Source organism: Triturus cristatus, chromosome 1_2 (genome assembly GCF_964204655.1).
Source record: "Triturus cristatus chromosome 1_2, aTriCri1.1, whole genome shotgun sequence".
NCBI lineage: Eukaryota > Metazoa > Chordata > Amphibia > Caudata > Salamandridae > Triturus > Triturus cristatus.
In genome coordinates this window covers 919,700,702-919,715,559 of record NC_140580.1, presented here as the reverse complement: position 1 = coordinate 919,715,559, position 14,858 = coordinate 919,700,702, and the positions used below count along the sequence as shown (strand labels likewise).

At 46.4% G+C, this 14,858-nt stretch overlaps 1 protein-coding gene across 1 annotated transcript in view; it reads right to left on the bottom strand.

Annotated features, from left to right (window-relative positions):
- Nucleotides 1–14,858, bottom strand: part of SLC25A33 (solute carrier family 25 member 33) — a 70,640-nt gene that overhangs the window by 11,563 nt on the left and 44,219 nt on the right. The window contains exons 3-4 of the mRNA XM_085609764.1: nucleotides 1,312–1,389; nucleotides 1,030–1,130 (exon numbers count right to left, since the gene is read on the bottom strand). Coding sequence (XP_085465890.1) covers nucleotides 1,030–1,130; nucleotides 1,312–1,389 — 179 coding nt within the window. The remainder of the gene's footprint in view (nucleotides 1–1,029; nucleotides 1,131–1,311; nucleotides 1,390–14,858) is intronic.

Sequence of the window (14,858 nt, the reverse complement as noted above, 5' to 3'; positions counted from 1 at the left end):
CAGGCATTGATGGGGCAGAGGGACACAGAGCGCACGGACTAGGGCAGAGCAGAGATAGCAGTGGGGTAGCAAACACTTTAGATTATAGGCTCCAGTAGTAGGGGTGCCTCAGCACACCAAAATAACCATGCTGAGGTTCAGACGGTGAAAGAGCAATAAAGATGTATTTTGATCTGGTCTCATTTCCCAGACAAATGTCATGCAACGTATTCTGACAAAAGGCTTTTCTAAACTGCACCATGTGACAATATTGCTGTGGTACAGGGAGTGCGAGAGCACAGGCTAGAGAATCCATCTTTTTTTTTTTACACTGTAAAATGTATGTATGTATATATTATATAAATAAATAAAGGAACAGTACAAATATGTCAAAATATATCAGCAATTAGGAAAGCACAAATAAATCACTTTTTTGTAATTCCGAAGTGTGATGGAAGCAAACAAAATCAAGACACTTTTCTTGGTGATGCACAAATGATAAAATATTTGCTGACACCCAATTTCCACACATTAACGTCTGTGTGCAAGAAAGTTTTCTATACAGCTTCATGTCAGTGGAAATGTAGTGGCCATTTCAAGGGAAAATGTGCTATCTGGAAGTGACAGTGTGCTACCACACCCTGATTTAGTAATATATGAGGGACTGTGCTTAAAAATGCACTACCAGCTACATACTACACCCATACCACTCTCCTGCTGAGTGGGCGTGGCTCATTTGCTATACTTATTCTTTGTGTGTAGCTAGGATTGTTGCACTATCCCGATGACCAGTGGTGTAACACTGATAGCAGCCCCCACCCACCTTCTAAAAATTGTTCCAGCATCACTGTTTGTGAGCTAAGGGACACCATGATCATCTAGTGACTGCACCAGACGTGCAAAGAAGGGCAGAAGCTGCGAGAAGGGGGCAGAAGAGGCGCTGAAAGGTACTGGAGAGGGTACAGAGGGCAGAGCAGGCAAGGATGGTTATAGGGGAAGCACAACAAACACCAAGGGACCCACAAATGAGAAAAGCAGAGTCTAACTTACCTGCAGAACCCGCTGAGAACATGTGCACAATGTTACTGTTGGGCACAAAGACCCCATTGTAGAACTCCTTGGCTCTGGAGTATGATGCAAAGTAGAGGGCCCTGGTGAGGAATAAATAAAAGCAGGTGTTTAATATAAACTACGTTAGCAAAACCCTCCGCATCTGGCACCTCGCCAGCTACCAAGAGTACAAAGGCGCACATCATTCAGTTCAATCAGTCCTTGTCCACCATCCGCCACCTCAAGCATCTTTGGCATAGGTCATGGTGAAAGGTGGCTTACCTTGAAGGTGCGACTCCCACCAGATTCGGACCCAGCCCTCGAAATAATGACCTTGGGCCCTCCTTTTCCAGAATAGACCTAAAACGAGAGAAAAAGAAAAGCTCATGAGGACATGTAATGCTCAGATTCTGTTGCCAGGGAAAGAGGTCAGATAGGCACATGAGATCAGCCAGGACAGGTAAATAATTCACTAACTCCGTCATAGTCACAAGAAAAGCAAACAGTGAGGCCGCTCACACAAAGAGCACACCTGGGAGGCCTGTGTCCCAACACAAGCACATGGGAGAGGGCACGTGACGAGCACCTCCAGAGCTGGGTGTGTAATCTGGTGGTCACTAGTTGTAAGCTAGGCTCCGCCAACTCATCCGCCCGAAGAAGGGAGTTGTGCATCGAGAGATGCAAAGGAGCTAGCTTTGTTTGGGGTTTACTTCAGGAGGAGATCAAGTCCACACAGCTTGAGGTGGTGGTTTTATTTAGGTTACATAATATTTGTAATTACACCTTGTGTGCGGATTCATTACCGGGGTTTACCGTGTTGCGGAGGCTGTCACACTTTTCACCAAGGGGCTCTTATCACTAAAACCGGTCATTTTCATGGCAAGACTTGGACAATATTGGCCTTTGGCAATGGGTTGACACGAGGGTCTCGGGGGTCCACTGATACTTTTGCATTGCTGCACTCGACACTGGGGAGCGGCTCACATGGAGAGGGAGGGGGAGGTCCGGGCTGCACAGATGAGGGACAGGACTAGTGCTCGATGGGTGCAGCAGGCACAGTTTATAACCTTCTCTGATAAATCAAGCAGGGGGTTGAGTCCCAGGTCTGCCCCTGGGTGGCCTATTATGGAACAAAGAGTGACTGCATGGCCATAGCACGGCGTCATGCGGAGCGCTACAAGACAGTGGCTGCTTTCATCCCCATCTCTGGTCTGTGCACAGACTCCAGATGGTGTCCACATTAACCCAGGAGCGTATTTAAAGCTTCCTTTTACATGGCGTACGGGTCAGTAATTGTCAGTGGGTCAAAAAGCAGAACACTTCTGCCTGGGCTTTTGCAGACAGAAAGTAGAGGCATGAACTGGACAAAGGGATGTGTACTCCAGAAGACAAACCACGGGGCTGGCAAGAGGCAGCTACATTAGCCGATTCTCATGAAGACCGCATGTAGCCTTTCCAACGGGTTTGAGAACTAGAGGCACGATAAAACAAGCGAAACAAAAGCTTACGCGACAAATTGGTACATGCCAAGACGACACCCCCTGAAGGAGAAGAACAGACACTATGGAAACAACCACGGCCAGTGGGACACTACTCCTGTGGGGATGCACGTCTTGCAACCTCACGACCAATACAAAGCAGGTAGACATAGGCACCAACAATCCCTGGAAATTACGAGAATTCAGCAACTGCAACACAATGTTGTGTACCTCTTAACTTGCCCTTGTGGCCTTAAGCATGTAGGCATGACCACCAGGAAAATAAAGGTCCTCATCAATGAACACCATCAGGTGCAAAAAGACCAATACCAAACTGACACGTCACTTTATTGAGAAAAATCACAAAGACAGACCTCAAGTGGGTAATCCTGGAGGTCATGAGGAAATGCAAATCTGACCTGACAAAAGCCCTACACATCAGAGAGCAACGATGGGTCTATCGCCTGCAGTCCTGGGAGAATGGGCTCAACGATGAGATCCCATGGCTGCAAATGGGACTTTAATCAATAACTTACGATACCATGTTTTATAAAATCCAACAACTTTCAAGTTAATTTTTTGACCTCTTGTACACCCAGCACACTCTGCTTTTCCAACAATTAGCCTTTGTGTGGTCTTTGCCACCTAGATCTTTTCTCCGATATGACCTAAAAAAAAAACCAAACAGGTAATTACTGCATCTTTGGCTATCTTAGAACCATAATATCACTGATTATCTGACCATCCTCATTATTTTGAGATCAAGTAATGTGTTTTTTTTACATCACCTAACAGCAACTGGGCACCACCATCATGAACTTCATAGCCAGCTTTTGAAGAGGTGGGTTTTAGTACTGCACTAATTTGGACCAGCCGGGCCTTTTTGATATGTTTAAAACACCCAGGTCTTGCATTATTATCTCATTTTTTTCCGATACGCCCCCTTTATTTGCCTACACACATGTGGTTTTTTTAACCGGAGAACAATGCTTCAATTATTTAGTACGCAGGTCCTGACATTTCAAATATTTCACATTTTTCTTATACCCGCTTAAACATTGCAGTCATCGCTGATGGCCTCTGGCACGACTGCCGCCTTCACGCAATAACTTACACCAGCTGTTTGACATGTATTTTGTGGGTGGAGCCACTTTAACCGCATCTACCGCGTTATACGCATGCGCCTACATACTGGGAGAATTAGGCTTCCCTTTATTGCACTAGGCATCCGCAGCCTTTGCGCGATGACTTACACCAGCTGCCTACGCGTATTCTGTGGGTGGAGCAAGTCATCGCGCAAAGGCTGCGGATGCCTAGTGCAATAAAGGGAAGCCTAATTCTGCCAGTATGTGGGCGCATGCGTATAACGCGGTTAAAGTGGCTCCACCCACAGAATACGCGTAGGAAGCTGGTGTAACTTCAACCGCGTCTTCCGCATTATACGAGTGCGCCCACGTAATGGCAGAATTCAGCTTCACTTTAATGCACTACGCATGCTCGGGCTGTGGCCATTTTTAGATCAGGCACAAGTTCGCTTTAGTAGACAGCGCGAGTTGGGACACCGGAACTCGCGCACCAGGCAGCACTGAACAAGTTGCCAGTTCATTTGCCAACAATTAACCAATTAGTTGGCACTACATATAGCGCAGCCCTGGTTCTCTCACTTCACCATCGGGGAGAACCGGGAGCAGTCACCTAGGAGAATCGTGGAAAACTTTCCTTGATGCAGTATGAGTGTGCTTGGGTGTATGATGGCTGCTTCTCACTTTTGAAGCCTTTCAGCGCGATAGGTATTTAGACAGTGATATATTAATTTTAAATAACAACCATTTACGCTGATTGCGGTTTGTGTGTTTTTCCTTTACAGGGGTTTTCCTCTCCCCTCCTCCCAAGGGGGGGGGGGGGGGGGAATAGTTTTGTTGTTTAGGGTAAGATCAGTGAGATTCTCTCTCACATCATCATTCCTAATTGTGTGCACGCATAGAGTGTCACGTGTCACACGAGTAGTCACTCACATTTAACTGGACCAGTGCATGTATTGTTTTCAGTGTTCATTCGTGACCCAGTTATGTGGTTACATTTTCCTTTGTAACTTTTTGTATTTCAGGCTTGAACTTAGAAGCCATTTTGTAAAGTGCAGAGCGACACAGGTCACACCCGCACAGTGGTATCTTTCTACCACAAGTTCATAAGAACGGAGCCCCATTTCTGTACTAAGGTCCTGATGAATGCCCTGGACCCGCTTGGGCCATTTTGGCAGAAACATGTCAACCGCTTACACTACGGTTAGGGGACAATTATTTCCCCATATACCATTCACTGATTTTAATATCATATAGTTACCAGTCATATTAAAATCCATAATTTGATAACTATAATGATTTTTACCTTCACTCACTTTCTCACAGGCCCCCACTTAGTTTAGAAGAGCATCCCTGTCGTCAGGTGTATGCCCACCCTCTATCAAACCAAGGTTTTAGAGGGCGAGGACTGGTCAATGATGAAGCATGAAACCTGGTGGTGTGTGAGACCAGTCCGTCACATTTTGTGAGATGCCTACACTCACAATTCAATCATAATTTCACAGTGGTCACTACACTAGGAGCAGCTCTTGCTGTGGTTAACACTATAAAACACAAACCTTTAGCCGCTGTGCCAGGGTTGTGGGTCAGAACCTTATTTCAGTACTTTGGACAAAACCACGTCGCACAGTCACTGAGGCCGTTCAACGGAAAGACTAACACCACCAACAGGACAAGGAACGCACTGCAGCAGATCCGCAGAACGACTAAAAACCACCAGCAGACGCGGAGCACATATGGAGTTCAAAGAAAGACCAACACCACCAACAGACTCCAGGTATTGTATATAACCACAACCGGTCCATAGAAAGACTAATGCCACCAACTAAACTACACAGTTGCTACAGTAGGTCCACAGAAACACAACCAAATGAACCACAGAATACTGTAACTGCAGGAGGTTTACAGAAAGACCGACAGGATATTGTATTGTATATAACTGCAACTGGTCCACAGACAGACTAACACCACTGACAGGACCAAAAGGTACTCACCACAGAATGACTAAAACAACTGGCAGACCCACATGATACCAGCACCCCTCCAGTCCACAGAAAGACTAACACCACCAACAGAGTATTGCAACTGCAACCAGTCCACAGAAAGGCTAATACCACCAACTACACTAACAGTCACTACAGCAGGTCCACAGAAAGACTAACAACCGAATGAACTACAAAATACTGTAACTGCAGGAGGTCTACAGCAAGACCGACAGAACAGTCATGGCAGCCTGTCCTCAGAAAGACTAACACCACTGACAGAACCACACGATTCAGTGCCCTCAGAACAGGCCAACATTGTTGCGTGGGATAACATTTGGTTCTTTTTTGTGCCTGTGATTCAAAGTCTTCCTTGTCTCATTACTTAAATATTTCAGGTCACCTCTAACGAGCAGTTTAGTTGCACGGAGATCAGATTTTGAATTTGAGTTGCTTTAACTATGCGATCTCATTCTGCTGATTAATGAGGATGTGGCGTAACGGCTGGAGCTGCTGACTGGGGAACCCAGTTCCAGTCTCGGCTCAACATTCTGTGATTCTGGGAAAATCACTTCTCTCCCCGTCCCTACCAAAAAATAATGTGTCCTTGTGTAATCTAAGTGGTGGTCGTGTTAAGGGGTCCAACATCTTCAGGTCGAGTTCACGCTCTTTAAAACTGCAACACAAAAAAAAGTTTATTTTTAGAGTAACTTGCAGGGCTGGGAAATAATCCAGCGTTCTTCGGCACGGTGCCTTTTACATGGTCTCTAATCGCCTCAGGCAGATTCTGGGCCGGTCTCCTTACCCAGTTACCCAAGGTGAACCTAGGAGGCCCACAAGTCCCGGTTTGCCTTGCCAGATCGAACCACTAGTTTGCACGAAAGCGTGGGTAGTGCCTCAGTTGTTGCAACAGAACAGGGAGGTCTGACAACTCTGTTCAGCTACATGTTGGAGGATGCTTTGAAGTTCATGCACAACCAAAACCACGGCACTTGAGAAAAATGATTAACGCTTATGTTTAATAGAGTTCACATCAATTGCAATGAAAGGACAATCAGCAATGGAATACTATGGGAATATGAGAGAATACCACGAGAGTGAAATCTCTCAATAAAAGTATATACAGCACAAACAATTGACATTTATCAAAAATGATACAAGGTTGAAAACAGCAAATTCTGGTACGCGCAAGATGCTGCTCAGTGTTCAGAGTGCTTCATATGATGAAGCAGTGAGCTAGGTTTCTGCAGAAAAAACAAATAACCATATAAAAAAAAGTCTTGAGTATCCGAAAACATGGTAATTTCAAAGGATTAGTCATTGCACAGAGTGATGTTGACAATGTTTTGACCCAAGCTCAGGACAGGCGATTATAGTCTGAAGGAAGCAGAAAAGATAATATATAGCGTCAGATATAAATGGCATTGCCAGTACCGATAGGCAAGAGGGGATTTACAAAGATGTCTGGGTCCATGGCCTAATTCCTTTCATTTAAAGGAAGAGAACTTTTTCAAGTTGACACATGAAAAATTATGAGTCGGAGGGGGGAAGAAAAAATACGTTATGGCTCGTGGGGACATAAAGAAGTCAGAAAACAGAAATAACATTAGAAATCCAGAAAAGCGCCAAAAAGCAAGTTGAAAGGCTAGGGACAAATGCAAGGTTGGATGCAAATGCATACAGCAGAGGAATGCTAACTGATAAAACCCCAAACAAAAACAAAAAACAAGCATTGGCATAGCCAATAGGTCTCGCCTTTGGGCCCTTATAAGTGTTTAGCCAGAGCTATTGACTATGCCAATGTCTTCAAGCTGTGCTGTAGAGAAGTGTGGCTACTGTGCAGCAAGCTGAAAAGTTATAATGAAAAAGTGTCAGAAGCATTTGTGTTACCTTATATATGACCAAGAAGGAATTATGTACAACTGAATGGGGATTTTTTTTTTATTGTAAATACTTTTAATTTGGTCAGTTTTATTTTGTTCTTGCAATGCTGGCAACTTGATTCTGCCTATTCCAATGGTTGTTTGTTAAAGCTTTTTTTTTGAGGGGGCATAAACAATCGGAGGGTGAAGGTTGGGAACTAGTACCTGTATTATAACACTAGCAGCGGCCAGATGCTAGGGGAGAATCAACAGAGGCCATATTCCAAGAGCAGGCTGAGGTGGTGCTGAGTGATGCTGAGGTGGTAGTGACTGGTGCTGAGACTATGCTGAGGTGATGCTGAATGATACTCCAGTCTTGCCAAGTGATGAGGATATGGTGGTGTACTAGGTAAAAGGCGATGCCAAGTGATCTTGATTTGGTGGCTCTGAGGTAGTGCTGTGGTGGCCCTGAGGTGCTGCTGTGGTGGCCCTGAGGTGGTGCAGCCGAGTGGTGCTGCTGCAAATTACACCAACTTCATGTCATCTACATTAAAGGTTATTCTATTGGTCTTTTGACGAAGCCTGCGTGAGCCGCAGCCTCGCCTGTAGAGAAGAGGAGCACGAACTAGAACCATGCCCCTTGAAGCACTGTACAGTGTAAACAGATTGTCGTAAACTGCAATTTACACTGAGACTCTGCACGCTTCCACAGTATTTCGTGGATTTAACAGTATGAGAGGCGAGGCCAATATCAGGGGCAAAGTAAAGCATCACTTCCGCCCACAATTGTTAGTCAAATATGAAAACTCCTGAGAAGCTCCTGCGACTTGCAAGTCCCATCCTAAAAACGAGTGACGCCATGACTCTGCTGAAAGACTACGTGCGGTGCCCTTCAACAGAAGAGGCTGTTGGCCGATGGGCAGGCGGACTAAGGGAACGAACGGTTGTTTTATTGGGTGCCCTGATGTGGCGTGGGAAAGGCAGGTAACTTGATTGACACTATGAGCAAGTTGCTTGTACTTGCAGGCTGCAGCGAGAGAGAGAGAGAGAGAGAGAGAGAGAGAGAGAGAGAGAGGCGGAGGGGTGCACCCCCAAGTGGTGCGCGCGCTGGGGAGAGCAGTCTGCTCTTTATCAAAGCACATACTCATGCTTGTGGAGCGCCACTGCGCACTCCCGCAAGGTGCATGCCGCCACAAGCACGAGTATGTGCCTTGAAAAAGAGCTGCACGGTGGCTAAAGGTCTCCTATGCAGCGCATGCGCTGCGTAGGCGAAACCTTAAAAAAGGGGGCGGTGGGTGGGGGTTTAGGGATCAGGTCCGCATTGGAGGACATGACTCAATTGGTGTACGGCCTGCAGTTGCATCGGACCATTCGGTGCAAAGCATTGAGAAATCAATGGGGTGGCTTGTGGAAGTGCGTCATTAAAAAGTAAAGGTGGGAAAAAGTGGCAGAGCAGCTATCTCCGATCTTTCAGAGAAAGAATGGTACTGCATGTGAGCCCATGGTGCAGAAAATTGGGATTTGGTCACAGTTGGGCCTGGTGGTGTGAGCGAAAGAGAAGGGGTGTAAGAGGATTAATATTGCAAAGAAAGGGAAACGGAGACAGCGTGAGCACAAATCCAAGTTGAAAATGACAAGAAAGTAGCATCAGTTGACCTACAAGTCTCAGACATCGATATTATACCAACATCACAATATTAGTATTAATTATATGAAGGCAGAATATAAACAAATCATTGGCGAAAACATCTGACCTTCCAATGGGGAAAGCGGTCCGATTAATATATACTTAGGATGGCTAATAGCAATAGAAAAAGTAATCATACAAAGTAGAACAGGCCTTGATTTTTTTTTCTTTGCGTGTATCCAGTTGAGCGCTATCATCTAGTGGGTTTACCTGCTTACATTTATTTACTAGCTGCCATATCACCCAGATGCAAAAGGCCCAAAAAATTGGGCCCTCCCTGTGCCCCCCTACCTCCCCCGCGGATTGCACTCAGGGGGCAATGAGACTCAGGCTTTGCTGCCCTTTAAGTAGAAGAGACAATTATTTTTTTAAAGGGGCTATTGTCTCTGTTGTAAAGTTTATCTCCAGATCCTTGTTCAAATCAACGAGTGCACCCTTGTTTAGATTAAAGTCCAAGCTGAGTCAGTCTTTGGCAATTGTTTACCACTTCTGCCCCCCCTAAGGATGCTGCGAAGGAGTGTGGAAGGGGGTTTAGGACTTCTCAGCAAGGTTTAGCTATAAAAAAAAATAAAGCAATAGGGAAGAGCGAGTTGATCGCCACGACATCATTTATGAATTGGCCACATGAATGCTTCCACCGCTCTTCAAATTGATCCCTTGTCTGGGCGACCGAGCGGCCCAAGATGGATGCTCTGCAAACCCTGGACCTGCAGCCTCAGCAGCCCTCCCTCCTTCCCCCTCCCAGGATACTGCATGCCCAGTCACCCTCTGCAGGAAGAAGAGATTCCGCACCAGCATCCGCAGCCCCTCACTGCGGGGAAGGCCAAGCTAAGCAAGCATCAGCAGACCTCACTTCATGGAGATGTTAGTAGCCCTTCTACAGGACCATATCCTGCACCCACAGCAAGTGCAGACGTGGCCCACCTCAAATCTGCAGTAAGAGGGACATTCTGCATCTCAACACCTACAGCAGCGGAAGACCAACCCACAAACATGTGAATTCAAAATTGGGGCCAGAATCCCCTGTAGCAAAGAGGCTGTCCGTTGAATGGAGTCACGATAGGTCTCAAAACCTAAGCAGACTTCAAACAAAGGAACATTCTAAAACACATAGTGTTAGTGATGCAGGACTGGCATATTAAAAAAAAAAACCTTTAAAAAAAACTCCTTTCGCTTCACAGCGGTGTATAGCATCACAGTCCCCATAGTCACTACAAGGGTGACAATATTTCAGTCTTATTCTTCGGTCTCTTTCCAGGTCTATTGAGAAGACATCTCAGTGCCAGTAGTCTTCTCCCCGATTCACACAGCAGGGAGGAGATTATATACATATACACACACACACACACCTAATATACAATAATATACACACACACACACACACACACACCCCCCTCCCGTGGAATGGGAGGGGGTGACCACCACCAGCTTCCTTTAACCCCGTTGCCCCCTCTGCTGGTAGAAGAAGGTACTTTGTCACCATTCCCACCACCCTGAAGGCCTCTCTGCAAGAGTCTGGCATCTCCCCTCATCCAATTGCAAACAAGAGGCTAGATCCCACGCTTTTTACTGAAACAAATGGCCTAAGACTGCTCATTCTGGATGCAGACAAAGACCCGAAGGGGTCGTAGTTATTGATGCAAGCGAGGAAGACACAGGGGTTGGTCAGACAAAGGGACAAAGTGCATTATCATGTCCAGTAGCCAGACACATCAGTAGTCACAGCGGAAAGTCATTGCAAGAGACCCGGAAGCAGAAGAACTCATTAACATAATGAAGATACTCAGGGCACAGGTCTCAAGACTGTTGAAACACAGGAAAAAAGGGCAACAAATCAAAAAAGGTATGGAAACCCAATTGCTTCCTGCAGACAGGTCGTCACCATTGTCATTGGAAGTTACCAGTTTTATGGCCTAATGGTTGACCCAAATGCCTGCTCACATTGAACATGCGGATTGCGGTGGAAAGTGTCCATGATTGGTAAACACAACTTCCACTGTAAAGTGTTCATAATGGGTAAACACAAATGGTTTCCAATGGAAGTTGTGCAAACAAGCTGCCGTGGATAATAACCCCGTTTGGAAACACACAGCTTTGTGTTGGGTCATCCTCAGCGCCTCTCATTCAGAGAATACTTTCTGCATCATTAGCTGTGTGCGGTAAGTCGTGCAGAAACAAGGACCACCATAGCATACAAGGCATGCAGAGCACAAAGGAGAACCTAAAATCGACATCCAAAGCTATTCCATTAAAAGCAACATGCAAAAAAGCCGACATCTAAAACATGGCGCCAAAAACTGCAAACAAAATTTGGAGCTAATGATGAAACGTACTAAACCTCAAGGGCAAAAATGTAATTCCTGACCTAGACTGAAAAGATACAGCCATAAGTTGCACTGAGCTCCCAGGAAAGCCGAGATGACCTGTCGCCGACCATCCACTGGCACAATCAAAGGAGGCAACCCACTGTCCATGGAGCAGGCGCCCACCGCACAGCATAGTGTCCTCTCCTCTACAAACAGCACTCTTGCTATGCAGAGCCCTCTACTTTAAACAGCATCTCTCGTCTTATAGTGGTATCACTCCAATACAAGCAAACCTTCTTTTAAAACAGCTAAGGATATCTCTCATATGCAGTATTATGTTATTAGAGACCACCTTCCAATAGATTGTGCTTCCTAAAGTGTCCCTTTATGTTAGAATGTCTCTAGTCTGGCTTTTGTCACCGTTATTCTCCTGAATCTACCACCACCACTGCTCACTCTTTCATGCTCCATCCTGCAAGGCCTCTAGACTTCACTGCCCAGTAGTGCACAGATAACAGTGCAGAACCTCATTCTCAGGAGTCCGCCATGACAATGAATCATATAACGGGAATCCGCCTCAAGCCTAGCCCAACTTCATGATCCAACATCCAGTTTCCCATGAAAAGTTCCCTGCGCCTCCCTGCCACTGAGCAGCTGCATTTGAAGATGTGTGAAAGCAGACCACAAACACATCTTTTTCAAAAATAGTCTCCAAGACACACTACAAAAATCTCGATCTTCCATAAACATCTCCCCACAAAATGTACCCCCTGCACCTACTTCCACTCTAGCGTTTGCCCTCTGCGTGTGCCAGGGCTGGTGCTAAAACAGAACATTAACCTGGAGCTAAAATAAGGAGGAAGGGTGTCTGGCTGGATTTAGACGTTATATATTGATATATTTACACAGTCCAGATGTTTATGATCTATATCTTAGAGGATATTTCTGCAAACACCAACAACTGGCGACACACATTGGTCTGGTCAGGCCAACAAAATATTTGTGTTATAGTGTACAGTAAATCTAGGCTCTTCTGCTATGGGACACAAGCCCTCTAGTGGAACGTTTCAGGTGTTGCAGCCCTGTCTACTTGCTCAGTAATACAGAGCCAACTTGGTAGGGTTCTGCTCCTCACCTTCTCTGCTCATCTCAAATGCGGGCTGGAGTTCTTGATGGGATCGAATTCTCATTAGGATCAAGCAGTCATTACCAGGAGCATAGAGGACATCATTACAGCAGAAAGCCAGGTGACCCCAAAATGAGATAATGAGCCTTGGGAGACCATTCCAACGCTCCCTTGTTGAAGAGATGGTCAGGACAGAGACTTTGCGGTGTATAGAGACCTTCCACTTACAACGTGAAGCCCCAGTTCTTCCAGAAGCCCTCTACCTAGAGGGCTTCTAGAGAAGAAAAGGAGAGCACCTATTCGCACCCAAGCTTTCCATCACACTTAAGCTGTGGTTCCACCAGTAAATGTCTCATCTAGGGTAGACATTGTGAGGGAAGAGGAAGAAGCAGTCTGGGCTCTCAGGAGCTCCATGTGGTCTGACCCCTTATTTCTGTAACAGTGTACCACAACTTCTAAACATGTGCTAGGGTCTGGCCTCCTACTGTATGTCCCATAACATAGTCCCTCCTTGCCTCCATCCCCATCCCCCATCCTATGCCTCATGTTGGTCTTCCCTACCTGCAGTTCAGACGTCTAACTGTGCCTACCCACATATTACCATTACTCCCTACAGTTAGATATACGCATTTTGGGCAACACAATTTTTCACAATGCTCCTTCCTTCCATCATCTTGTTCCTTTCTCTTCTGTCATCTCTTACCCATCGTTTCTGTGAAAGCCCGACTGACCACACCCAATGCATAGACAGCGGTACTCGATGAGACAATCTAACTCTGCTAAAGCCAGAGGCTCGAGACAGCCAGTCCCAAAGGATAGGGACGTTCATTTCAGTGGACAGCGGAGATATAGACATCCCTTCTCTAGACATCTAGTCTTCAAGGAAACAGGTGTTCACTTCTTACGACATCACACTTCAGCGATCACCCGCATCAAATAATGACCACACCGGAGGACGAACATACCCAATTAATCAAGAGAGTACGGAGACCACCTCTGCAAGACAACATCCGAGGACAGGAAGCACTTATCTGCAGGAGCAACCAAGGCTAGAAAAGACCAATCGCTGACAATAGATGGCCAATACCAGGGCATAGGTGGTCATTCAAGGAAACCACTAGGCAGAATCCAAAATGTGTGGTTTTGGAAGCCAACACACAAGCATCAACAGCTCTCCAGTGTCCATTTGGTCTCTAATGACATTTCTCCAATTTTGGTTGCCCACTGAATTGTGAGTAGCGCACATTTATATTTCTCAGTTCATGCTACATCGTAATGGCACGCTAAATAACCCACATTCTCATGCCACAAAGCATCACGGTGAAAGTAGTTATTTACGTGATAAACATTGCCACGCTTCATGCTTCAATGCAGCTCCCTGTGCGCATTTCACTCTGTGCCTAGTTTATTAGAGGGGTTTTATTTTTGCGTTTGGCATTTCCCCATGCCCAGGATATTCGATAGCGGAGTAAGTACCTTTGATGGGTGGGGGAAATGTTCACACTACCAGTTTGACCTTCAGAATCCTCTAAAAAATGAGCAATTAGGATTCCGTAATTCTGGGTCTTATTACGATAGTAATCCTTTATTTTGGCCCAGACTTTCCCAGCACTTTTGGCTGCAGCTGAAAGTAAACGAGACCCGCAGTGCTGCGGTAGATCTTAAAATTCCAAAGGGACCTGGGGCAGCCGCGACCGGCCCCATCGAAATTAAGTAGCCACTGGCAACGAGTTCCCTGGTTTTCCCTCCTGACACCCAAAGGACAGCGGCTGCCCGTCCCAGAGGATATCCGACAAACAGCAGATTCGACGCGCCTCGGTGACAGCAGTGCGGTTCACACTGCAGACGCCAGCGCGGCTCTAATCGCCCCCGGCGGCAGTGACTCAGCAGGATTCGAACCGGTTACAAGCAGACGTCTTGCTGTCTGGAGGGGAGCGATGTGCAAATGGAGGCCGCGGTGAGCTAGCAGGATGTCTCGGAGGCACGCCAGGGCGAGGTCTGGGGCTGCCACCGAGGGGCAGTCTCGGTGTGTCACTGAGGGATAAAAGGGGCGCTCTTAAGGCACCACCGAGGGAACAAGGATGCTTTCAGTGCGTCACCAAGGGACCCCTGAGACAAGGTGCAGAATAAGCGGCCAGAGAGTGTCGACGAGGAGCGGCCTCAGGATATTTTTGCCTAGGAATAAATAATTAAGAGCACACCTTGAACCTCGGCGATACACCAAGAACGTAAAGCGTGACAGGAGCCCAGGTGTCACTGCGCGATGACTGCGTCACCGACTCTTTGACAAAATAACATTTCAGTCC